This window comes from Aspergillus neoniger (genome assembly GCF_003184625.1).
Source record: "Aspergillus neoniger CBS 115656 unplaced genomic scaffold BO87scaffold_24, whole genome shotgun sequence".
Classification (NCBI taxonomy): Eukaryota; Fungi; Ascomycota; class Eurotiomycetes; order Eurotiales; family Aspergillaceae; genus Aspergillus; species Aspergillus neoniger.
The window spans coordinates 601,451-626,450 of NW_020291152.1; the positions used below are offsets into that span (position 1 = coordinate 601,451).

At 50.8% G+C, this 25,000-nt stretch overlaps 10 protein-coding genes across 10 annotated transcripts; 3 read left to right on the top strand and 7 right to left on the bottom strand.

Annotated features, from left to right (window-relative positions):
- Positions 1 to 8: 8 nt before the first annotated feature.
- BO87DRAFT_378352 (complex I 24 kDa subunit family protein) lies at positions 9 to 1,348 on the bottom strand. The gene is made up of 3 exons (XM_025623779.1): positions 1,171 to 1,348; positions 749 to 1,039; positions 9 to 673 (listed from the first exon to the last, which is right to left on the bottom strand). The coding sequence occupies exons 1-3, from the start codon at positions 1,291 to 1,293 to the stop codon at positions 278 to 280; spliced, it is 810 nt and encodes a 269-aa protein (XP_025477965.1). The 5' UTR covers positions 1,294 to 1,348; the 3' UTR covers positions 9 to 277.
- A 141-nt stretch (positions 1,349 to 1,489) lies between these two features.
- On the bottom strand, positions 1,490 to 2,345 carry BO87DRAFT_378353 (uncharacterized protein). The gene has a single exon (XM_025623780.1). The coding sequence runs from the start codon at positions 2,257 to 2,259 to the stop codon at positions 1,666 to 1,668; it is 594 nt and encodes a 197-aa protein (XP_025477966.1). The 5' UTR covers positions 2,260 to 2,345; the 3' UTR covers positions 1,490 to 1,665.
- Positions 2,346 to 2,450: 105 nt separating this feature from the next.
- Positions 2,451 to 3,691, bottom strand: aah1 (adenosine deaminase). Its single transcript, XM_025623781.1, has one exon. The coding sequence runs from the start codon at positions 3,595 to 3,597 to the stop codon at positions 2,524 to 2,526; it is 1,074 nt and encodes a 357-aa protein (XP_025477967.1). The 5' UTR covers positions 3,598 to 3,691; the 3' UTR covers positions 2,451 to 2,523.
- A 491-nt stretch (positions 3,692 to 4,182) lies between these two features.
- BO87DRAFT_312950 (NAD-dependent epimerase/dehydratase family protein) lies at positions 4,183 to 5,448 on the bottom strand (the record flags this gene model as incomplete). Its single annotated transcript, XM_025619599.1, has 4 exons — positions 4,183 to 4,330; positions 4,395 to 5,094; positions 5,152 to 5,336; positions 5,405 to 5,448. 4 exons carry the CDS (start codon positions 5,446 to 5,448, stop codon positions 4,183 to 4,185), a joined length of 1,077 nt encoding a protein of 358 aa, XP_025477968.1.
- Positions 5,449 to 6,295: 847 nt separating this feature from the next.
- BO87DRAFT_440590 (uncharacterized protein) lies at positions 6,296 to 7,531 on the top strand (the record flags this gene model as incomplete). The annotated part of the gene is made up of 3 exons (XM_025627964.1): positions 6,296 to 6,823; positions 6,888 to 7,052; positions 7,115 to 7,531. 3 exons carry the CDS (start codon positions 6,296 to 6,298, stop codon positions 7,529 to 7,531), a joined length of 1,110 nt encoding a protein of 369 aa, XP_025477969.1.
- Positions 7,532 to 8,172: 641 nt separating this feature from the next.
- On the bottom strand, positions 8,173 to 13,999 carry BO87DRAFT_363153 (putative DUF814 domain protein). The gene is given in 8 exon segments (XM_025621666.1): positions 8,173 to 9,782; positions 9,796 to 9,894; positions 10,348 to 10,369; positions 10,464 to 11,409; positions 11,593 to 12,058; positions 12,111 to 13,699; positions 13,763 to 13,831; positions 13,900 to 13,999. 8 exon segments carry the CDS (start codon positions 13,930 to 13,932, stop codon positions 8,438 to 8,440), a joined length of 4,569 nt encoding a protein of 1,522 aa, XP_025477970.1. The 5' UTR covers positions 13,933 to 13,999; the 3' UTR covers positions 8,173 to 8,437.
- A 236-nt stretch (positions 14,000 to 14,235) lies between these two features.
- On the bottom strand, positions 14,236 to 15,282 carry BO87DRAFT_363155 (coatomer subunit zeta). Its single transcript, XM_025621667.1, has 2 exons — positions 14,866 to 15,282; positions 14,236 to 14,795 (listed from the first exon to the last, which is right to left on the bottom strand). Exons 1-2 carry the CDS (start codon positions 15,228 to 15,230, stop codon positions 14,555 to 14,557), a joined length of 606 nt encoding a protein of 201 aa, XP_025477971.1. The 5' UTR covers positions 15,231 to 15,282; the 3' UTR covers positions 14,236 to 14,554.
- A 738-nt stretch (positions 15,283 to 16,020) lies between these two features.
- Positions 16,021 to 18,036, bottom strand: BO87DRAFT_312707 (uncharacterized protein; the record flags this gene model as incomplete). Its single annotated transcript, XM_025619590.1, has 2 exons — positions 16,021 to 17,321; positions 17,391 to 18,036. 2 exons carry the CDS (start codon positions 18,034 to 18,036, stop codon positions 16,021 to 16,023), a joined length of 1,947 nt encoding a protein of 648 aa, XP_025477972.1.
- Positions 18,037 to 20,970: 2,934 nt separating this feature from the next.
- Positions 20,971 to 22,066, top strand: BO87DRAFT_110502 (60S ribosomal protein eL30). Its single transcript, XM_025617875.1, has 5 exons — positions 20,971 to 21,004; positions 21,195 to 21,274; positions 21,338 to 21,375; positions 21,448 to 21,564; positions 21,686 to 22,066. Exons 2-5 carry the CDS (start codon positions 21,202 to 21,204, stop codon positions 21,776 to 21,778), a joined length of 321 nt encoding a protein of 106 aa, XP_025477973.1. The 5' UTR covers positions 20,971 to 21,004; positions 21,195 to 21,201; the 3' UTR covers positions 21,779 to 22,066.
- Positions 22,067 to 22,112: 46 nt separating this feature from the next.
- On the top strand, positions 22,113 to 23,636 carry BO87DRAFT_460740 (60S ribosomal protein uL16). The gene is made up of 3 exons (XM_025629034.1): positions 22,113 to 22,401; positions 22,615 to 22,790; positions 22,850 to 23,636. Exons 1-3 carry the CDS (start codon positions 22,357 to 22,359, stop codon positions 23,298 to 23,300), a joined length of 672 nt encoding a protein of 223 aa, XP_025477974.1. The 5' UTR covers positions 22,113 to 22,356; the 3' UTR covers positions 23,301 to 23,636.
- Positions 23,637 to 25,000: the final 1,364 nt, after the last annotated feature.

Genomic DNA, 25,000 nt, shown 5'->3' on the forward strand with positions numbered 1-25,000 from the left:
AATCCCAATTAACATTGAAAAGAACTGCATTGGTTACTGCTAACGAGATCCTCTATGGTAGTTGACATCAATCCCACCATATCCGACTTTCCCCCTACGCAAAAGAGAGAAATCAGAAACAACGTACTGTACATAAGCGTTACCTGGTGGCCCGTCCAGTTTCACCAACCAGGGCAGAAAAGGAAAAAGGAAAGGGGGAACATGACAGGAATTGGAACCATCCGGCACACGGTATCGAAACTATATTGTCTGGCTCGAATTATAGGTTTATCTTCATTTATTGTGTTTGCTCGTCCAAAGCCCCGTCCTTTCTCATCATCGTAGCCGGGTCCCACACGGGCTCGATCAGGTTGGTCAATCCCGCGCTGTTCTCGCATGTGTCTCTGCCGCTCAGAGGACCCGGAGCGGGCACCTTGACCGTCTGACCAGCCTCGGTGGCCGTGGCGGACTCCTTGAGAGCGGTGAGCAGCGACTTCATCGATTCGGGGGTAAGGTCCTCGTAGTAGTCGTCGTTGATCTGGACCATGGGAGCGTTGACGCAGGCACCCAGGCATTCGACCTCGACGAAGGTGAAGAGGCCGTCTTCGGTGGTGTGTCCGGGGGTGATACCCAGGTGTTCCGTGATCGCCTGGACGATCTTGTCGCTACCGCAACCACCGAGCTGGCAGGGTGTCTGAAATGGCTTGTCAGCGATGACGAAGACGAGGAAAGGTATGGCACGCGATGTAGGGGGTCTCCAATTTCATACCGTCGTGCAAAGCTGAACAAAGTACTTGCCAACCGGCTCACGGTTGTACATGGTATAGAAGGTTGCGACTTCGTAGACACGCATGGGGGGCATCTCCAGGAGACGGGCGACCTCGTTCATGACGCTGATGCTGGTGTAGCCGTGCTGGCGCTGACCAACGTCCAGGACCGGCATGACAGCGGCCTTCTTGTACTGGGGGGGATAGCGCTTGAGGATCTCATCGATGAGCTTGAGGTTTTGCTCGGTGAACTTGAACGGAACATTCGGGTTGTTATCGCCTTTGTTGCGGTGCTGGACAAAGTCAACTGGTTAGCAATGACGCCCTCGCAAAAGATATGGCTTTTTGACGCGCAATTGGCAAGCGAGATAATATCCGACATGCCGCCAAATCCGAGTCAGTCATAAGAGTGCTTGGGACGTACCACGGCAAGGGAGTCGCTGAAGCGTTGCGGACCAGCCGAGAAGGGTCTGAATTGGGTCTTGGGGATCTGCTGGAAGAGCTGGCGGCCAGTCCGCGGGACGGCGGGGAAGAATTTGGAAGCCATTGCTGGCAGAGGAGAGGGGACTGAGGGTATGGGGAGGGGATTGGAGGACTTGATCTGATGGATTGAAGGTGAACGACCGACTTGGAGTCGAAGAGGCGTTTTGCGGGAGCTGCGGCTGACCAATCAGCGCCGACAGATTACTCCCGCCTTGTGCCTATGAACGACCCTTTCGACGGCCTTTTTACAACATCACAGCTTCTTCAACACCATCCAAAATTCATGATATTATTTGATCAGCGTTAATCTGGCTTGCAGATTCATCTGGACTAACAACAGGCACCTCCACAACTCAATCTCCCCAAAACGCCATCGTGACACATAAACCGACCGGGCCTATAACCCAGCAACGCATCCGACATCCCCAACAGCCCATTACACATTTTCCATCTTATACACCTCATACGCCACCTCCTCATACGGATGAGCCTTGACCAATGCCTCGACTGCCTGCAGCATAACCGACCGTCCCAGACACATCACCTCCACCTTCATCTCCTCGACCGTCTCGACCGTCCCAACTTCGCCAATGGCAGGATTCGCACCCTCGGACGGCAGAAATTGGCCTTGACCGGGCATCTGGAAACAGCATTTTCTGTACTTGCCTCCGGGGAAAGTTCCCGCTCCGGTCGCGAAGACGGCTTCTTTACATGCTTCGAGGTCGGAATGCGGGACGAAGAAGACGAGTTTGTACCGGTCGGGAATGGGAGCAGCAGACATGGTTCGTTTCTGGTAGGTTCGAAGATAGGAGATCTTCTCGATTGTGGGAGGGTTGGTGTTGGTGATGCTCGTAGATGTATGTCGCGTAGAGGGTGCTTGTAGAGACACGGAGAGCGGAGATCTGGATGGTGATGATGATGACGATAATGAGAAGGTCCGGGAGAATCTGTACGAATGGAAGTTGCGGGAAACCCGTAAGATGGGCGTGCGGAGGATGCAACAGGCCAGCGGGGAAATGGTTGGTGGCATCTTGCAGGGTAATAGTAAGGAGTAGTATACTCTTTGTGTCTATCGCTATTAGATTCAATGTCTGGTGTTTAATGCGCCGCGGGCCACACTTCAATCTTAGTCATTGGCATGCGATCAGATAACTATAGCCCAGATACCACGAAATGAGCTACCATCTACACTACAATGTTTAATTAGTAACTAAGATCACGCTTTATTCAAATATGCATCTATCATCTATTCATTACACCAAACCCATAACCCCCATCTACACCATCAACAGACCTAACCCAAATGCGCAAACTTTCCAACATGGTCCTCAATCCTCCTAACCAACTCCAACTTCCTCTCCTCCTCAATCCAACTCTCACTCACACTATTCACCGCAATAGTCTTCCACTCCGAAACACTCAACCCAAACGCCTCCTGCACCGCACAATAATTATCCAAAATATAACCTCCAAAGTACGCCGGATCATCACTGTTAATCGAGAACTTGACCCCATTGTCCAAGAACTTGCGAATCGGCACCTCCCCAACTTCCTTCACACACTTCAACTGCACATTCGACAACGGACAAACCGTCAAGAGAATGCCCTCCCTCGCCACTCTTTCCATAAGCACCTCATCCTCCACCAACCGAATCCCATGATCAATACGACTAGCCCCCATCTCCAGCGCCGTACTAATATACGTCGGATCACCCTCTTCGCCCGCATGAGCCGTCAACCTGACGCCCCTCTCCCTAGCCGAGGCATAAATCTCCCTAAACATATCCTTGGGCGGGCCAACCTCAGATGACGAATACCCCAACCCATGCACAACCTCACTTTCAAAGTGCCCATTCTCCAGAATCTTCTGGTAGGTCTTCTCCGCCGAGTCAACCGGCAAATGCCTCACAAAGCAGAGAATCAACTTGGTCGAGAGACCCAGCTCTTTCTCGGCGCGCTCACACCCCGCCACGAACCCCCGCACGATGGTCTCGTACGGAATGCCGCGGTCCTGGTGGACCTGGGGATCGAAGAAGACTTCGGCATGGTGGACGCCGTCGGCGTGCGCTTTTTGGAAATAGGCCCAGGCGAGATCGGAGAAGTCGGACTCGTGGTGCAGCACGGACATGCCGATGAAGTAGAAGTGCAGGAAGTCGTCGAGCGAGGAGAAGTTGCCGTACCGGGCGGTAAGGGTGTCGATGGAGGTGTATTCGGGTGTTTGGGGTAGTTGGACGTTGTTTCTAGAGGCGAGCTCGAAAATTAGGTCGGGGGTGAGGCAGCCCTCGAGATGGACGTGGTGTTCACATTTGGGCAGGCCTTGGAGGAAGGCGTGCCAGTGGGATTCTTGGGGGGTGTTGAATTGGCACATGTTGTAGATGTCTCTTTGAAGTAGGGTGTAACAAGTATAGTAGAAGATAGTATTCCTATATAGAAGAACAACCACAAAACCACAAAAAAAAAAAACCGAGGGACACCACGACCTTATAAAATAATCCTCACAACCATCCAAGAAATGACTTGAGTATCTATCCCAAAGCGGTACTCCGTCCGAAGCAAGCTAAAAGTGTGGAGCGCAGATTGAGTCAAATGATAAAATCCCGCAGCCAAACAGCGATTGTTCCTGAGGCCCCACTCCGTGCCCCCGGTGGGTGGATTCGTCAGGCCACGAGACAACGATAAGCTTCTTTTTTTCTTGCCTTACGTTTTTCTTCTCTTCTTCTCTGCGCCGCGACTTTCCCGCCACGCTGAATCAGCACAGAAAACACAGATAAGGCCAGATGCGGATTAGGTATAGTTTTAGTTAAAGTTTGGGACACAGATGAGTTGATTAGCTGTTTGTATGCTAAGAATTTTCGGAAATAATAAAAGATATGAATAATATGATTCAATATCTAGACATGGGTTTTGCAAGATAGTACTCTTCGACTGCCGTATATGACACCTCTCCACAGATCTATTTCTTCAGATACTTAGGGATCTCTCGTCCACTGGGAGGATCTTTGATAAACTCGTTCAGCTCAGTGCTGAACGTGCTCTCCCACTCATCGGCATGGGATGGCGCCCATCCCAAGTTGCGAGCGAGCACAGCCTTCGTACGAGAGCTGTTTGAGAGAATAAAGTATCAGCAATCGCAGTGAATACGTAAGAAGAAGATGAAAGACATACTTTGAGGCAAAGCCAAGTTCAGCACTGGATGTGTTGTCAAAAACCCATTTCTCGCCTGCTTCCTGGATAGTAATCTTCGCCACCTCACTAGAGGGGGAAACGCCCAACTTATGGCCAGCCTTAGCCAAGTATTCCGAGAACTCCAGGCGTGAGTGCTCTCCTGTCTCACAGAAATAGATTCCCTTTCGACCAGAGGGGATCTCGATGCCTCGGAGAATGTGCTGAAGCAAGACCAGGTGTAGGGCTGCCAGATCCTCGATATGCACGTGGTTCCAAACAGTATCTCCCTCAGAAACAACACTGCAGCTGCCTGTACGCAGTGCATCCGCGATCATGGTAGGAAGCTGCATGGAAAAGCGATTGAATGGTCCACTTCCAAGACCAAAGATCGTGGGTGCCATTACAATGTAAGTAGTCACACCAGCGGCCTCGCCCTCCTCAATCACGGCAATGTCGGTAGTCCGCTGGAAGTACGTTTCACGGGATTCGCGATATTTCTCATATGAGTAAATATCCTCTTCATCGGAGAAGACATGGGTATCAATATGTCCCTCTGTATGCGGGCGATCGCTCAAGTTTGAGGTTCCGGAGATCTGGATATAGTGGACATCGGCGTTCGTAGTTTGGCGCCGCACACCTTGTTCCCTAATTAGGGCTTTTGCAGACGGAGTGTGCCAGCCAGCACCAGCATGAATAATAACTGGGATCATGTCAGCAGAAATGTTACATGTGGACAGGAGGATTCTCATTCACGTACGGTCGAAGCCTTTACCAACCTCTTCCAGTCTATCCAGCTCGTCGAAGCTTGAGAATAGTTCCGGAGATACACCCAACTCCCTTACTTTTGTAGCCTGTGATTCAGATCGAACCAAGGCCGATACTTTTAGATTAGCAGCCCACGTGTCTTTGGTCCTGAGGATGGCAGACAAAACTGAGCCTCCGCTGCAAAGGGTTTCCGTTAGGAGTCTTCGTTTTTGGTCCAGTGATATTTCAGAACTTGAGATTCTTACATATAGCCGGAAACCCCGGTTATGAGAAGAGTCCGCGATTCCATAGTTAAGTTGGGAATGAGAGAGAAGTATTTGAATGAAGAGGGCTTTGGTGAGATGAATTAATTGTGAAGTTATTCTGGTTAAAAGACGAAGACCTGAATCTCAGTGTTCTTATATAGACAAATATCTAGATTATTGTATCCCAGTTCCAGAGTCACCAAGTAGTATTTCTAATAATTCATAATCGATGCCAATTATTCGAGTTCAGTAACACCATGGCTTTGTTCTCTATGTTGCTACCTCCGAACATAGTAGGATCCATTCAACTCTCTCGGATGCGGATGAACAACTTCCACCTTGAAGTCATCAATGTTCGGGAGTACGGAGATTCAGAATCCGATTCCTTTTGCTACCTAGACAGCAAGGCATGACCCCTTACGGAAGTGGCAAGTCAAGAGAGTGAACTACCACTATGAGGACTGGCGAGTCAAGCCTCTCGACATGGCAACGACCCACTATCTAGTAACTTTATAACAGTACAGATTTCGGGGTGACCCACTATCGAGTCAGAAGTTTCGACGTCGCGTTAGACTAGCCGGTTCCGGCCCAGATCCAACAACTCAGGGCTACTCCGGAAGCTCCCGGCCATATACCTAATGCTTCTGTCTACTGGGCCTAGTATGTGAACTATAGCATGATGAATAGACAATAGTGCAACGAAATATGGATATCTCAAAGTATTTATAGGTATATCTTATGCATTTTGTGCTCTCTTTGCCGATCATCATATACTACTATGTCATCAAGATCCATAAACCAAACTTGATACTACATCTAATAGCATAAATAGTCACATCAAACCCCCTTGCAATTCTCATAAAATATCAAGCTCTATAGCAACTCTACAAAATGTTGTCTAAGCTAGCTTATCTTACTCTTCCCTTCTGTCTCAGCGCAGCAGCGCTGAGCACCCAGAAATGCCCACCAGTCAAGGGCATCCAAACCTACCAAACCACGCCCCAAGATGGCCAAGCAGACGGCCAATTCACCTCGTGCGACAACTTCTTCGACAGTCCCAAGATCCAGGGCATCAATGCTTCCTCCTACGACTGGTGGTACTTTGACGCCATTCGCACCGACGACGTGTCTTCTCTTGCCGTCGTCTTCTTCGTTGAGGCGAATCGGTCTGGCTTCATCGTCACCGAAAACTTCACCAACATGAACTTCATCCAAATCTCCGGCACCTTCCCTAACGGCACTGTCTTCAGTGACTTCCTGTTCGCCGATAATGCGATTGCGTCCACCAACGGCGATGGTTCCAGTGGTCTGTGGAACAACACCGGTATTTCATGGGCTGGTAGCCCCGATCTTCAGGACTATGTCCTGACCCTTGATGCCGAGGACTTGGGATACAAGGGATCCTTCTCTATGCACTCGGTCAGTGTGAAACGTGATGTGCTGTGAAATTAACAAGCAATTGCTAACAGATCGACTCCCACAGATCGCTCCGCCCCACTACCCTTGCAGCCCCAAACGAGGCAACGTCTCCCTGGAGGTACTCCCCGGAGTCGGCTGGGCCAATGCTATCCCTGATGCCGAAACCACCGTAAATGTGACCATCTTCGGGTCCGAGTTGAGCTTCGTTGGAACAGGCTACCACGACAAGGTGCGCAAACCCCTCCCCCCTCCCCCCTTCAACCGAAACATATACCTAACAACTGACTCCAGAACTGGGGCGTTACCGGCTTCATGGACAACGTCGGCAGTTGGTACTGGGGTCACGCGCGCATGGGCCCTTACTCGCTCGTCTGGCTTGATGCGCTCGACCCGGATTACAATGAATATGCCAGTGGATACGTCGCCTACCAGGGCCAGGTTCTGGTTGAAGAGTGTGATAACATGAAGGTTCGCCCGATTGGTGAGAATGCTACGTTCCCCCCTACTTCTGAGTCGCTTCTCCCCAACGGATTCAAGATCACGGTCGATGTGCCTGAACTGGGGCTTTTGGAAGCGCAGCTCACACCTAATCTGGCTACTTTGACTAAGCCTGGGTATGGTCGCTGGATTGGTTCCGTCAATGGTTCGGTCAATGGTGTTACTTATGATACGGGTGTTTCTGGGTTTGAGATGTTTGATTTCTTTTAGGGGCTGGATGGGATGTAAGATGCGTGGGGGAGAATCATCTGGGTTAAGTGACTATGTGGTGTCGCGTGAGGTGATAGAAGGAGGGAGGAGATCAAATGGGAAGTTGGACGATACGATGTATCTTGGTGGAAAATGAAGGATATAGATTAAATCCTGCATATATATAACTAAGTATATTCACATAATCATCTCGTTTGAGGCGAGCTACCTAGTACTTCCGAGTTTTGCTGTCATTATATAATTATCAATACTATAGAGATCACAGATAGAATGGAGAAATCGAGTTATACAACCATCTAAATCCAGACATTCCTAGATAGAATCAAAAGAAAAAAAATAATAATAATACAGATCTATATTCCATAAGTTAAAATTAAATCTAGTTCTAGCCAAATAATCCTAATCCCAAAACAGTTAGCCGCGCCTAGTGAGAAAATTAGCATAGGTGGAGGCCGCACCGTTAATTCGCAACTAAGACCCGGAATCACGCCGAGTCGGAGACGGCCGATGCAGACAACCGGAGAACGGAGATTTGCACACACATATATGATAGACTAGTTAATCTATCTGATATGGGTAAGAACTAAGGAGATAGACTACTCATATATTCGACAGATAAGGTTTTTTAGAAGATCGATTTCCTGCGGATCAGCTGTTCAGCCGTAAACTTTATGTTGATATCTGATACGCTTGCACATCAACTTTATCCATCTGAACGCTCAAAGTGATATTAAAACTCGTGCTAGTAATATTCTGACTGCGATATCCATGCTAAATTCGTAAACAGTCCCATGATTTTTCTTCTAATCAACCCAGCCAGTTCCTCCAATATAGCAAGTACTATGTGTGTATGTGGCCCAAAATGCGATCTATGATAATCCTCCGAGGGGAAGAACTTGTAAGTTATTATACCCGGAGTTCCGCTCCGGCGGCTTTACGCAACCGGTTCATGACAGCAGCTGCCAGATCTCCCTGATGATCGGGCACACCCTCGACGTAGATGACGTCCACTTCCATTTCATCCATGGCCCGTAGTGCCGAGAACAAGCCCTGCGCGATCGACTTGACATCCGTGCCGAGGTGGCAGTCGAAAGTCTCCTTGGTTGCACTGCTTCCGTTGACTTGGTCACTCACCGGGACGGAGAATCCTACTAGCTCGTCCACGAGCGAGGGGATACGCTTCAGGCTCTTTTGTATCTCGTCGGCAGACAGCAACCCCAGTCCCCGCTTCCAGTGTTGCGTGCGGACCACTCCGATCATGTGTGCTCCGACTGCTGAATCTTCCAGGTCCTTGCGGATGTGTTTTGCGACGGCTTCCTCGTCGGAGCCGGCTTCGAACAGTACCACGCGCGCCTTGGGCGAGTAGTGTCGGTACTTCATGCCCGGTGCTCGTGGGGCCTCCTTCGCATCTAGTGTGCCGTCATGGTAGCCGACCTGTACATTCTCCCACCCGGCGCACGTACGCAGCTCCTCGATACCTATCCCGCCTGGTCGAAGAATAGCCGGCGGGTCGGACAGTCCATCGACGACCGTACTCTCCACGCCTACGCCACAGGGACCACCGTCAAGGATCAGCTCGATGCGACCTTCGAGGTCGTGGAAGACATGTTCCGCCGCCGTCGGGGAGGGCTTGGTGGATGCGTTGGCCGAGGGAGCCGCCAGTGGTCGGTCCGTTACATGAATCAACAAGCGTGCAAGTGGGGACGAGGGCATGCGCACGCCAAAGGTCGTAAGCTTGGAGGTGACTTCAGGAGCAAGAGGGGAGCCGGAGGGATTAGGGAGGAGGATTGTGAGAGGACCGGGCCAGAAGCGGGAAATGACCGAGTCGTAGATGGGTGGGATAGCGTTCTTCGCAGTGGTAGTCCTGCGCGATGGGCTTTCCTGGGTGGGGTTGAGTAACCGCTCCAACATCCCCAGCGAATCAACATGTATAATCAGCGGGTTATCTGACGGCCTCTGCTTCGCCTTGTAGATTCCTTGTACTGCATTGCTTCGCGTCGCATCTGCACCCAGTCCGTACACTGTCTCTGTGGGGAAAGCAACGGGGATATCGCTGGTTCGGAGAAGTTGCGCGGCGTTCTCGATGGCGGCCGCTTCCGGGGTATGGTTATCGCGTTCGTTGGCCCACCACTCTGCGAGGGATCGGTCTCCGGGGCCTTCGTTGTTGAGACGGCGAACCGATGCGATTCGGGTGGAGGCTTTGGGCGACATGGTTGCTGTTGCTGGGGCAGTGGATGTGAATCTAATGAAGCTGCGCGGGAGACCGCGAGCAGTAAGCCGAGAGAGGAGTAGAACCAGATTGGCAGGCGATATTCGTTCCCCGAACAGAGCAGAGGAACGAGCGATCGTGGGGTGAGTCACGGCTTGTAGATTAAGGCGATACAAATTTCTCGGTAGTGGGGGGGAAGAGGAGAACGGGTATCGCGCGTTTCGAGGCTATTCGGTCATAGGCAAATCCTGATTCGGGGACCTCCTGTCAGGCTGCTCCACCAGGTGTGTACGGCCCGAGCGATTGCTGCCAGACGAATGAGCAATTGGCGACTAGGATGTATGTTGGGTTGCTGAACTCTGTATGTCAGAGAAAAAAAGTGTAGATCGAATGGAAAATCTTCGCGATGACGTCGTGGGCGTGACTAAGCAGCGCTGTCCAGATTCGGCCATTTCTCTATTTTCCATCAATGCTTTAATTGTACGTCGAGAACGAACTGGAAGAGATAGACAATATGTCTAAAGATGCCTCGTTTGCAGAGTGTCCACTATATGCATATGCTGTGATCGCCTATAGCGTCACAGCTAACCAACTAATACAGTCATACTCCGGTGTTTTCCTCCAAAGTACTTTGTAGATCATCCACCATGTAGATCATAAGAAACCCAATCCTTATGTCCAGCCTCTATTTCTTCTTCCCTCCCTTTCCTCCCTTGTTTCCACCACCGCCACCTTTTCCCTTGCCCTTATCTCCTCCGCTAGGTGCTGGCCCAGCCATAATGCGCACCTTACCGACAGGAACGCTATTGATGACCTCCGTGTCCTTCCACATCTTGATCAGGTCTCCTTCCTTCGCGCGGAGCTTCTCAGCGGTAGCACGGTCAATTCCAGCGTCTTCGGCGTGTTCCTTTTTAACCTTGCCCGTTGTCGTCTCGGCAACCCAGCGTCCAATGATCTCCTTGACAGCCTTGCCCTTCTTCACGGTGCCTGGCTGCAGCTTGATACGATACTTGTAACGACCCAGGGCAGCCCAAGGCGCGCACACAGGAATAGCAGCCAGGATTTCATCTTCCGGATGAGGAGTTCCAACCAATGCAGAAATCCACTCCATGTCTGCTGCTTCTGCTGCGGCAGTTTCTTCGTCGTAGTCATCGGCACCACCCTCAAAGAGAGCCTGTCGTTTCCGCTCCGCTTCCGCGGCGCGTTCATGCTGTGCTCTGCGTCGTTTCTTCGCTTCCTCTGCTTCTTTCTGACGCTTAGCCTTTGCTTCAGCTCCTGCAGCTGCCTTTTCAGCTTTGGCACTCTTGGCACCTAGCAAGCGTAGAGCCAGTTCCCGATCCTCCTCGTCCTGGTCAGCGTACTTGGCTGCGGCCTTCTTTGCTTTGCCCCTCTTACCCCGAGTTGGAGCTTGCTTGCTGTTAGCAGATTTGACAGATGCCCCGTCCGCTGCAGGTCCATCCAGTTCTGACGCTCTTCCTTTCCTAGCCATTCGTCTTTCTCTAGCTGAGAGCTGTCGATCATCTTGAGTCTGTGGCGATGTCGCACTCTCGTCCTCGTCCTCACCCTCAGCTGGCTCTTCTTGAGCGCTTTGCTCGTCTTCATTGTTGCCGTTCGGTTCTTCGGCTTCGTCGTTGTTTTCCTCGTCAGCTGCCTCATCTGCCTGGGCGTTCTGGGATTCGTTCGCCGCAACCGATTCTGTCTGGGTGGGCTCTGACGACCCGCGTTGCAACGGGTTTCTAGCTGGGATCGCGGCATCGTCCTCTTGTTCCCCTTCAGACTCGCTGCTCTGCTCCTGCTCCTTCTCCACTTCAGTAGGTTCATCAGGCTTAGTAACCTGCGCCTCTTGCTCGACAGGCTTGCCCTCAGCTTCCTTGTCGGCTTCCTGGGCTTCCACAAGCGTTTCCGTAGCCACGGGTTCGTCGAAACGGTACAGCTTATGGTTCCGGAGACTTTCCTTACTCACTTGGAACATGACACCAAATCCTAGGACGAGCTGTGAGGGGGCCAGGAAGTTCTTCTCACCCTTGATGAGGAACTCGCCGGTGGGAAGGAGGCCTCCCGCGTCAGCAGTCTTGCTAACTTGACTCGCGGTAACCCAGTATGCTGACATGATTGCCTTGGAATCCCAGGCGCTGGACGTAGCCACGCAAAGATTACCGGCTTGCGAAAGGGTGCTGGGGGGAATGGGTGCGTTGGGCGAATTGGATCGGTTCTTGACGATCATCGGCGTAGCACCTTGTAGATCGGCGTGCACAAATACATCGCCCTTTTTAAGGTATCGGCGGTAGAGAATCTCGCTTTGCATCGCATCGCGGCCACTGTTCAAGTTAGATCAGACCAAGCTCTGCAGACACGGTGAAAAATACATACCCCAAGACCAAGTATCCTTCCGACGAGATGAAGAAGAGGAACTTCTCAAACCAGAAAGTCTTTCTGGCAGGCCGAAGAACCTGCTTCTCCTGCTTCAGACCCTTCTTCAAGTCCTGCGTCACCTTCTTCTCGTGGCTTTTGAGCGCCTTGGTCGACGATTGCGTCGTCTTCTGCTCCTTGACGGCAGCCATCTTCTTCTGTTCATAATACTGCGTTGCATTCGCCCAGGGAGACAGGCCGAGATCAATGTCAATTGTCAGCATGCTGTTTGACTGTTTTTGGGCCTTTGCAGCCTCTTCCTGCTCATCCTCCGACTCAGACTCATCGTCCGAGAACAGGTCCTCGCCTTCGTCCTGCTCTTCACCCGACTCTCCAAGCATTAAGGTAATCGTGTTCTCGTAGAGCTTCAATGGCAGCTTGATGATATTGGCCACTGGGTTTCCTCTGCCTTGCTCCATCTCAATGAGACGGGCAATTTCAACCCAGTCCATACCCTGAGCAATCAGGCCATTAACCGCATCCATTGCTTCTTGAACCCGGTAGACATTATCTTCGATTGCTCCCGCCTTGCGAATATGCAGTTCCTGAACCTCCTTGAGGGCGCCAATGCGCTTAGCATGTTCCTGTCGGACAGCCTCAAGCTTCCTCTTTGCAGTCTCTTCCCGCTCCGTAAGCCGCGACTCCAACTTTTGCGTTTCAATCGACGAGAAGTACTCGTCAACCGTCGCGTTGAAAGATGGGTACTCCAGAATAGTTATACCCGGCTTGCCCTCAAACTGCTTAGGCTTGAACGGGTGGAAATCCTCATACAGATACCCGGGTTTCCGAGCAGCCTCTTCCTCACCCTGAGCTGGCGAGTCCGCGGACGGACGAGTATCCTCCTTCGCAACGATATAACCCGGATGACTCTTCTCCGTCGCCAGCTTATCCGTCTCAACCTTCGCCGCCTCCAACACATCCACAACCTTCGTCAGAAGCGCCTCATCCTGCAGAACCTCATCGAGCGGGGTAGCGGGGTCCAGCTCCTTCACAGCAAACGCATGATCCAACAATAGGGGCGGATACTCCGGGAAGCCCTGCGACAAAGCCTTGCGAAGCACATCCGCATTCTTTTTCTTGGACTTCTTCGGCGCACTGCCCTCCTGTGAAAACAGGGCCTTGGCCTTCTCCACCGTCTCCTTGACTCTCTCCCTTGTGATGTCCGGAATACCGTGGTAGTTCTGCTTATTGGTCACCGTATACTTGACTCCAACACGAGTCTCATCCTGTCCCTCACCAGCTGGAACCTGCCGGAACAGCGCAAGGATATTGTACTCGCGATCGGTGATGATGATGTTTCCGCCGGCAAAGAACTCTAGGAACATGTGGTACATGCCATCGCTGAAGGAGAAGTCGATAATTCGATCCGTGCCGATCTGTTCGATGGAAGTGATCCGGCGAGTTTTGAGGAACTTGCGCATGCGCGTCACGAATGGAGTGGGCGCTGAAGCAGTTGCTCGCGAGTATTGGGTGACATGGCAGCGGAAGCCGGAGTCGACAACGAGTTGTTTGCGGTGGTCGGGTTTGGCGACTTTGAAGAGGAAGATGCGCTGGATGGATTATGAGTGAGCTTGCTTGGAGGTAATCCTCATATTCAGAAGGGGCGAACATACCGAGGAGAGATCGTAGATGTTCGAAACTCGCAGATTGACTATCTCCGATGCAAGTTCCTGGGAGATGACCTGGCAGTTGTTGTGTGAGTTTCGTGCGCGACAGTTGCAAATGGTGGGGTGTTGCTCGGGCTTCTCACCTTGACATCCAAGGAAGAGAATCTCTGCTTCATCTTCTGGTGGCTCTTTTCCTGTTTCCCCGAGGAGCGAGGCTGTTGCGCTGGGTTGATGCGGTGGTTCAAGAGTTTTGCAGAGTGACTCCGAACTTGCGGGCGTGACGTATGCGGGGCGCTTTTTCGCCTATGGATGGCATTGTTTTCCATGACTGTCCATTGCTTTCACCTTATCGGCTACTAGTTATCTACTACAATTATGTCCAAATGAAATGCAAGTTGTATTGCAGTATGGGTCTGCATGCAAACGAAGCATATTTTCTATATTATCAATTACTCATTGCTGTAAATTGGTTGACTCCCGTCCGTTATATATAAATATAGTACGAAGCCTCTAGACGATCTCTCACCATCCCAGCTAAGATGCACAATGTTTCGCAGCAAAACATCAAGGAGTATCTCTATAGGTACCTCAAGCCTCTGCAACAAAGAAATGCGGGGGCAAATAGTAGTAGTAAGAATGTTAAGAATGGACATGATTTCCACAATGAGCAAGCAATGCGCACAAATACCACGCCAGGACCAGCCAGATTAGATAACAGAAAGACATGACATGAAGAGAATAAAGATGAAAGCACATCAGGATGCATCAAATAGAGAATTGCAGAATCATCAACGTCAATTACATCTGCCGCAACCCCTCCGCCAGACGCCTCTTTCCAAGCTCCCAGGCATTCATCAGACCTTGTTCGGAGAGGTCGATGCTCTTCAAGTTCGGTGCATCCGGAGCAGGAGCGCGGCTGACGCGGGAGGCGATCAGCACAGGGTCGGTTTCCAGAATGATTCCGTCGTCGATAATCTCATCGATGGCCAGGGCGACCAGGTCGTAGTTCTCGACGATTGTGCGCTTGTCGGTTGCGCCCCTGAGGAACAAAGTAAGTTAGCCCAATTGATCTATCTCTATCTCACGTGGGTAATATAGGCCATGCATACTTGAACAAGATTCCCAAAGCATCTCTTAGCGACAGAACCACGTTGTACAACAGCACTTCGTTCTCGTCGGCACTTCCCACCACATAGAGCATCACATCGCTCTCCATCTTGAAGACCACTATCCGGTTGTCGTAGAGAATCACATCGCTGGTCTGCTTGTTGGTCTTTTCGAGGAGGCCTTGTTCGAATGCCTTCTGCTCTTTCACGGTAGGGTAGGGGTTCGCTCCGGGGTAATCGGTCGAGTTGGGGGCAGCACCGGCCGGGGGGTGAGGAGGGGAGTAGTACTTGGCGAAGATGCGAGAGCCATCGTCGGCCGACATGAGAAGGACGGCATTGACGGAGAAAAGCGAAAGAGAGCCGGGCATGGTGGGCGATGGTTTAGGAATATCGGTTTTGGTTAACGTGGTGACAGCTCCGGGGGGGGCTACAATGGGACTCCAACTATTTACCGTCAAGCTGGCCGCAATCCGGGCGCCGCTCGAACTTTGTTCCGGGGTATACAGGAGGGACATCAACCACGTCTTTTGATTAACCTTTCAATTAAATTAGGTGAGATAGTCGGACAATTACACTTATGTTAATCTAGCATCGCATTCTTGGTACTCATACAGCTAGGTACTATGTTGATTATAGATTCATATTTACTTACTGGCTCTATAATACAAAGGTCTAGACAACATCATTAAACAACAAGAAAGACAAGACAATTTCACTCGGGGTTCGAGGTATATAGACCATAGGTATGTTCATCATATAAGGAGGGGCATAAACAAGCAAAGCAGATTCGTCGCGTCCAAGAGTAGTCTGTGGAGGGGGTAAAAAATGAGTGTCCAAGCAGTACCCATGTCAGGCATCATCACAACGTTTCAATGTGGTCGTCTATCACATTTCCAAAATTCAATCAAAGCAAATAAATGGACGCGAAAAAAGTGCCAGATGCTCGAAGGGGGGCAACCTGGGCCATAATGGGCTCAACACCAGTATGATGATCAACACCGAAGAAGAATGGTAAGAGTTTAACCGTAGTGGTCAACAACCCGCCATCAAGGGCTTAGAAGATCATGCAGATTAACCGTGAATAAGACAAAGCACAGAATATGTCCCTATTTGCAGGCGGGTGGGGTTTACCCCACAATTTCCACGAGACCGACACGCTCAGGTTGAAGGCTGGGTGGCCTCGCTAGGGTTGGGACGGTTGAACCAGGGGATCCAACTGCCCCGGTTAGCCTTCTTGCGGGCAGCTTCTTCCTCCTCGGCCAGCTTAGTCTCGCTGACTAGGCGCAGGGGACGCAGTTTGTTCTGGGTCATGACAGCCCCAGTGTAGTTGGTCATGCCGGTGCTAGAACGGGGAGAGCTCGAGGTTGCACCGGTGGATGCCGTATCACCAGCGGGATCGCTCGTGACACTATCCGAACTGCTCAACCGGCTGTGCTCAGGTTGACTGGAGAGTGAAGGCGCACGGCCACCGGTACTCATACTCGACATGATACTCGCACTGGAGAATGCGCTTTGACGATTTCCAGGTCCCATGAGAGTAGGGCTGATCGGACCACCCGAGTTGCGTCCCCGATACATCTGACCCACGACGGATGCTGCTCCAACGTCCGTTTGTTCCGACCTTGTGCGGCGGTGACCGCGAATTGACCCAGCACGAAGGGGAATGCTAGGTGCCGTCTGCGGGTTCTCGTGGGCGGTCGGCACACTGGTGGGTGGAGGCATATAGCTCGTGGGACGTGACCGCGGCTGGGTCGAAGGCCTAGGAGGGTTCGGGTTCGGGCCTGCAACGACCGACTTGGCGCGCTGGAGGAAGGTCTGCTGCGCATCATCCTTCTCAGGGGGGGTTGGCGGAAGCTCTTTGTTGCTGTGCGCAGGCATCGGCTTGGAAGGGGGGTCGTTTTCATTCTTGTCAAGGATGGTCTCGAAACCATCATGCTGCAAGAGGCGGCTGATAATCCGCTCGATGTAGAGGGTAAGGGCCTTGTTCTGGTCCTTCAGCGCCTTGATCTCCGTCTCCAGCTTGCGGGTGTTGTCTGTCTCTGCTCGAGCATCGACGGATTCTAGCTCGTCAGCCAACGAACCCAAGCCACTGCCAGGCTCCTTGACGTCCTCGGCAGTGTCCGGGTGAACTTCCCGCATGAAGTCACCCTTTGTGAAATCACCATTGAGGGTTCTCTCACTAAGGAGTAATTGATAGCTCTCATTATCCTCCATCAAGCGGGCATTCGCCATGCGAGCTTCCAGAAGCTCTTTCTCCAGCTCCCGCTGTCTGCCACCGCCCTTGTTCTCCATCTCGACAAGCTTGATCTGGGACTCAGCCAGCTCAAGCCGGAGAGACTCAATCAACTTATCCTTCTGCAAAAGCAGCTTCGAGTTATTGCGGGATGGGCTTCTCTCGATCTGGGAAGAGGGCGCGAATTGACCATCGACATCCGGTGATGCCCGGTTACGGAAACTAGCTATAAGGGGCATGTCAGCAGGTTTCACACTAGACGAGGACAAAGGAGAAGAAGAAATGATCTTCTTACATGAGCGAGACACACTTTTATCCGAATCGGCAGCATTTGCCCGCTCCTTCTGGGCCAGCGACTCCTTCAGACGTTGGATGGTAGCCTGCATCTCTTCTTCACGACTCGCCTGCTGTTCCTTCTCCTGCAGCATGGCATTCCGCTCCAGTTCGTGTGCCTGTTCAAGGTCGCGAATCTGGCGAACATGGTCACGGATCTCGCCATTCAGGGCCTCAATCTTGCTATCCCTCTCATGGCTCTGGTCCTCCAACTTGCCTTGCTCACTCACCGCCTCATCGAGGCGCATCTGGAGGACACCCAACTGCTTGCGATACTGCTCCGAGGCGGTCTCCGCCTTTTGCAACTGTTCCTTGAGGTCATCAATGAGAGCAGCGGTCTGGGCCCGGGCCTCTTCGTCGGATTGATTGGGCGTAACTTTGGGGGCACTGGATGTGCTCAGGTTGGAGCGACCGGGTTTCCGAGCCGCAGCCCGCGCAGAGACCGGAGTCGAAGCACGGAGAGACGGGGAACGAGTGACGCCATTTGTCGAAGCACTGGGAGAGCGGGTGTGCGTTCGCGATGCAGTGCCGCTGGCTGTGTGACTCTCTGCAGTCGAATTTCTGTTGGAATTGCCCGGGGTACTGGGCTTGCGAGGCGTCGCCGACATAATTACCGACAATGGGGTTCACACCAGAAACGTAGAATGATTCCAGAAGACGCAAAGCGGCCCAGAAAGGGGAAGGAGAAGAAAGGCCTCTGGGGCTTTAAAACTGGTATGAAACAGCCGGGAAATTAAGTCGATAAATTTAAGGGACAGCGGCCGAGAGGTTGTAGCGGTCAAAACACAGTGGGCACACTAGGTGACCTACTATCTCAGTGGGGGATGGCTCAGAATGGCTGGCCACGGCTAGCCTCTTTCCAGAACCACCAAGTAAGGATATTGGGGGGGAGGGTAGTATTTAAGTAGAGGACTGGGGGGACTTTGAGGGATAAGATCGCAAGTTAGGGATGAATCCGACAAACATGCGAAAAAAAGAGAAAAAGCTTGAAGGGGTGGGAAAGAAAAAGGAATAATAATGGGAACAGGTGGGCGCATTAATTGTTCGATTGGGTTGATGGGCACGATACAATGTCCACGGGAGTATGTATGGGAACGGCCGTATTTGGTAGTCTAAGGCAGGTCTAAGGCCCCAACTTACCGTACGTTACCAGTTGGGCCCTTGTTGGCCTGGGGATCTCTCCGTCCCGGGTAACTTATTGTGTCGCATTGAGGTATCGATGATTACCGACGTTACATAACCCTTCTCCCCTACTTCATCACCGACTTGAATGACTAACACCGGACTATGTGTGGTCTGTATAACTCTTGTCACTCACTCATGACTTATTCATTTTTCATTACTTCCCCCGTCACATCCATTCCCATCTGTCATCGTGGCTCGCCTGGAAAGTGGCAATGCCAACTCCAACTCCGGCGACAAGGCAGCACCAATACCAAACAATCCAACTGGGGCCCCTCACCTGGTCGACAACACGGAGCCAACACATGGCAACGTTTAAAGATAGTAATTTCTCACCAACCCTCCCTTGGGGTTCCTTGCGGCACACAGGGTCCAGCCATCTGTCAGTCTTAAGCTGAGTCGACCATCGTAATCCATCGTCGCAACCACCCTTACCATCCAATCACCTATTTCCGCCCTCAGGGAAGGGGGGCGCCGGACAAAACTTACTGTACATCCTGCGCCACGTCCGTAGTGACGGTTCCGGCCATGCATTGAGATCAGCAGGGATGTCTCCGGGCCACTTATGTAAGGCTCTTCACTCTGCATGTATCAAGTACAGTTACCTGGACTACAAGATGCAGCTGTGGAGGTTTGTTTGATGTTGAATTGTAAGGATGTGGTTGTTACCCTTGTATTCCCATCGATGTGGCCTAGGCATAGTAGGGGGGCGTAGTATAAGGTTTTCCTACCAGGATACCCAATAGATACATATCTAAGAGACGGTCTTGTGACAGTAGACAAAGTAAAATTAAAGTAATTATCTAACCGCGTTGACTTGCTTGCCAATTCTCCTTTCAAGGAATCTGCTCCGTGACGTGACAGGCCTAGTAGTGTGCTTCTGCTGGCTAGTATATAATATCAAGAGGGTACCCCAAATACTATGCTATTCCACAACCCCTGAGAACCCCAATCCTATCCACTGTGAATTTACTACGTATATTGCCTGACCGACCATGCCGTAAAGCAATACCCCGATGGTCCTATGATCTGGATAGTAAGACTAATAATCATAAAGCGCAAGTCTCTACATGCCACGTTAATATGGCTTCTCATGTATAGCACGGCTGGACCCCTATGTCTGGCTCCACACCAATCAACAAATAGGCAATACAAACGAAACAATCATCGTGGTATGAATTGACTCGGGCTATGTAGCTTCGAATGATAGGAAGCGATGGAATCATGCATAGGAGTATATATCTGCCTCACAAAGTAACTTTCCCATTAGCATACTCATCCTCATACTGGGACTTACTATGTATCTGATGAAACAACACTGATAGCCAAATCATCAGGAAAAAACTAGGCCTAGAGCGCTAGAGCTAGCATCATTTCCGACTCAAGATCAAATGAGCACAATCAACTCCTGCCAATGGTAACTCCTCCCCGGTTCCAAGCTACCGTTAAAAACCTGAGCAGTATAATGCATGGCGGGATGTATTTCCGTCTACTAAGCTTCTCCAGAGAATACTCACTCGATCTCGGTGTACACTAACATTTAGCCAAATAAAGAAATTAGTTATCCATCGTGCGCTGCAGAGACTACGAATATTGGTTTCTAGGAACAACAGATATAGGGTCTTAGATCCCCACCACGTGGAAATTGGCTCCTTACTGACGTCCGGGGCTGCAGTCCAGGCAACGGATTCAGATCAATCTCATCAATGACATAAGTGGTCAAGGGTTGATATAATATGAAAGTGAAAATCAGTTCTGCACTATGCCGATGAATGAGAAAGAAGTGAGGGATAATGTAAACAATTAGTCTTAATGTAGGAAGTACTAGAACATATCCGGGTCCACGATATACCATGATACTATAAATATATTCAGAATCCAGATATATCACAAGAAATAGACTACCAGTAAGTATCTAGGGACCTTCAGATATATGTATCTCTCACGGCGACCTCTGCTATCGACATTCATCAGCTGGCAAATTCCACATAGTAGCTCTGCTTCGATAGAACTGCATACTTTCGTTTTCAAGCTATTGATTGAAAGATGCTAGAATTGAATATTCCGATGTCAGCTCTGAAGGAATCTCATCCGAAGACGAAAAGACAACTAGAATAATGATGTACTATTGTCCTGCCTCCACGTGCAGATGCAGAGAGGGAGGAACCGGGGCAGCCATCAGGCCGCCCGGCAGCGACCCTCACCGCCCATTACTGTACGGGTTTAGATATGATCACGTGAAACACAACCTTGGAAGCGGGAAGATGAGTCAGCCGCCGCGGAACGGAGGAATTGTCACCCGACATTTGTCAAACCCACAAAAAAAGAGTGGGTGATAGGTTTTCTTTTACCATCCCAATCTCAAAAGACGAGGCCGGAGCGCACTTCTCTCAACAACCACATTAAACCTTTAGGTATGTGGTATTTCCCCGCAAGCCACGGCTGATTGCCCGTTGTTTTTGATCATGGTCAAAAATTTTTTTGTCATGCCCAAAATGCGGTAGCATTCAGTAGTGGGCTTTGAAATAGCGGAGTGAACAAATGCTGATTGAAATTGATCATGCAGAAGTTTAGTTAACTTCAGCGTAACGATGGCCCCCAAGAGCAAGAAGACCGGTGACACCATCAACTCGCGCCTGGCGCTTGTTATGAAGTCCGGAAAGGGTATGTTATATCAGAATTTGCAAGTTCAGACATTTTAGACAAGTCTCTAATCGTACCATCTAGTCACCCTCGGTTACAAGTCCACCATCAAGACCCTCCGCGTGAGTACACCGGATATTTCAGGCAATAGCCGTGCAGAACGTCCGTGAATGGTCGACTAATAATCTCAACAGTCCGGCAAGGCCAAGCTGGTCATCATCGCCGCTAACACTCCTCCTCTCCGCAAGAGTGAGCTCGAGTACTACGCCATGCTCGCCAAGGCCCCCGTCCACCACTTCTCCGGAAACAACGTGAGTGACCACGATCCGCCTGGGGATCTCTATGGAGCGGCGTCCGGGCCTAGTTCTGGAACGACTTCTTCCATTAGAGATCATAACGTAAAGTTGGAGTATGCGCTAACGTCGTGAACAGATTGAGCTCGGTACCGCCTGCGGTAAGCTCTTCCGTACCTCCACCATGGCTATCCTCGATGCTGGTGACTCCGACATCCTGTCCAGCCAGTAGGTGTAAAGCCTGGTCAATGAATTCATGTTATGTCTGAACGGCGGTATGCCATGATGCACAACGTCACGGCACGATTTAGATAATGACAATGAACTTTACATCTATATTGGGTTTCGTTTTAAATGCTGTAGGATAAGATTGTAGGAGTGATCAGGAAGATAGCACGGCCGTATCACTAAAGAACCGGGGGAAGAGCGGCAGCTCGACTCCACTTTATGAGTCACATGACAAAAGTCCAGACATATTGATAATTATAAAGCAGCTGAAAGTCGTCACATTCCATTCCGCAGTAAAACATGTTTCATTCACAGCTTAGAAAGACTGATATATCAGTCTGAACACTCCAAGAATGTCGGAGTTGCCGTAGTCTGACAAATGCGTCATAGCGTCTACGGGATGTGATTGGCGGAGAGGGTAGGGTTTAGGGCTGTGCCACTCGGTAGCGGGCGCTTGCTTGGAAATCAACGTGGAAAGTGCCTGCGCCCATAATCCCCCTTCCCTTTCGCCTCCCGACACCACCTTTTTCGACAACCTCACCGTTCGCAGGAAGTGCAGCCGCCCCATTTCCAGCAGTCAAGATGGCCCGTCGTCCCGCGAGATGTTACCGCTACTGCAAGAACAAGGTGCGTTCGACCGTTTGATGGGTTTTTGTGCGTTTTTGTGTTTTGGATGGGATTTTGTCTTGTGGGGAGCATTTGTCAACCAACACCAACGAGGATACGCGCTACGAAGAGATGCTCAGGACGATGGGTATCATGTCTTGCTCGACGATGGATGGAAAAAGGTGTACCAGACAAGGATGGACATTAAATGCTGACCTGATTCTCGAATGACAGCCCTACCCTAAGTCCCGGTTCAACCGTGGTGTTCCCGACCCCAAGATCCGTATCTTCGATCTGGGACGTAAGAAGGCCAACGTCGATGACTTCCCTCTTTGCGTTCACCTCGTCTCCAACGAGTACGAGCAGCTGTCCTCCGAGGCCCTCGAAGCCGCCCGTATCTGTGCCAACAAGTATGCCGACCCGCCGATCCCACTACGCCCAGCCATCATCCACTAACACATATATCCAGGTACCTCGTGAAGATCGCCGGTAAGGAAGGTTTCCACCTCCGTGTCCGTGTGCACCCCTTCCACGTCATCCGTATCAACAAGATGTTGTCTTGCGCCGGTGCCGATCGTCTCCAGACCGGTATGCGTGGTGCCTTCGGTAAGCCCCAGGGTACCGTTGCCCGTGTGAACATTGGCCAGATCATTCTGTCCGTCCGCACCCGTGACGCCAACCGTGCTGCTGCCATCGAGGCTCTCCGCCGCTCCATGTACAAGTTCCCCGGTCGCCAAAAGATCATCGTCTCCAAGAACTGGGGTTTCACCCCCGTCCGCCGCGAGGACTACGTCCAGCTCCGCCAGGAGGGCAAGCTCAAGCAGGACGGTGCCTACGTCCAGTTCCTGCGTGGCCACGGTCTCGTTGAGGAGAACATGAAGCGTTTCCCCGACGCCTACGAGAACGTTTCTCAGGCTTAGATGGATGTTTAGCGCTTTAGGACACGAAAGAAAAAAAGACGTATTGAACTATTCCCACTTTTCATGTCCTGTTTGTTATCCTTGATGTCATTTAGTCACCGTATGGGGCGGAGTTATTTAACGCGGATTTCCTCGGCTTGCATGGTTGCACAGTATGATACCGTAGGACGATCCCGAAAGAGTATCACGGAGTCGTACTTCGTAGTACGTAGTCCAATAAGCTTCAGTCATGTCAACGGAATGATAGCCTGTTTTGCTTACGACTTGTGATCTGGAAAAGATAAATGATATCATATCTGTGCTATCATTAAGCCAATGTATTCCAAATGTACTAGTAGTACACCACTGTTGATGAGAATGTCCATCTAGCATTATAGTAGCAGTAGACCCTCTGTATGATGTTGTTGATTTGTATTTGTTGACTTGACAAATACCAAATGTCAGACTACTAGCGTACAATTCCATTGATCTTCTCTCCAGACTCTAGGTTAGCCTCTCAGGTAGTCCTACCCTACCGGTAGAGTTGCACAACCTACACCACTACCTACCAGCGGTCAGTCTACCGCATCTTCATCCTTACCCATAACTGCAAGTATCTCAGTACTATAAAGTACACAATTCTTCACTTCTATCTTCACAAAACATAAGATAGACGGACTAATAGTATTAGTCTACATAAGTTGCAAGACTACAGAGGCAGACACGACCGAGGGGCTGAGAACCACACTGTACGGGATGAACGCCACAGCTGAAAGAGCGGGCACAGCCAGCAGTCGAGACCTGAAGCGAGCAAAAACCCCTGACTGACTGACTGACTGACTGACAGCCCAGCCTCGCCTCGCCTTGGGCCATGCAGGCAACACGGAGGAATGATGACATGTCATTGAGATCAGAGCCAGTGGAGAGAGCGATGGGGTGACCAACACTGGCTGATCCCTCGATGGCTTGACCTGTTTATTTTGTGGAGAAGCCAGTCGAAAATCAGGAGAGAGATGCACACACACACACACACACACACACACCGCGCGAGGTACGAAGCATACTACCTCTCATCGTGTCGGTCGGTGGGTTGAGGTGGCAGCAATAGGAAAACTTCCACAGGAAGTACGTACTTGTACTCTATAGGGAGTGGTGATATCGAGACTCGACAGATCCCGCAGACAGACGTCGATCAGCCGATCGTCAACCATGCAGTTGATCGGATTCGATAGTCAACGTCACCTCCTTTCCTTTTCCTCCCCCCAGCTTTTTGCTGTATGTATTTACGGGGTGTTTAGTCTGGATGCTGGTCGGGGACGGGACAATATTGACAAGACTATTATTTATTTATAAAGTAGACAAAGAAAACGCCAGAATAAGAAGGACATCCTTGTTCTGACATAAACTGTGGATAAGATTGTCCCGTCGATGGATTTAAACTTTTCCCTCGTTTTGTTGCAGAGAGAAAAGAGAGAGAGAGAGAGAGAGAGAGAGAGAGAGAGAGAGAGAGAGAGAGAGTTCCTGCAATTATCCACCCACCGACCCGGTCTGGTGACTGGCATCATCCGGGTTCATTTCGTCCGGTTGACTTGTTCGTCCTGTCTACCATACTTAGTCTACCCATAGCACTTTTCGACTAACTGTCTCTCATCATTAAAGAGGGGAATCATTTCCTGTGCCAAACCCCTCCTCCCCTCCCAAGGACCATGGAGCATTTCTTG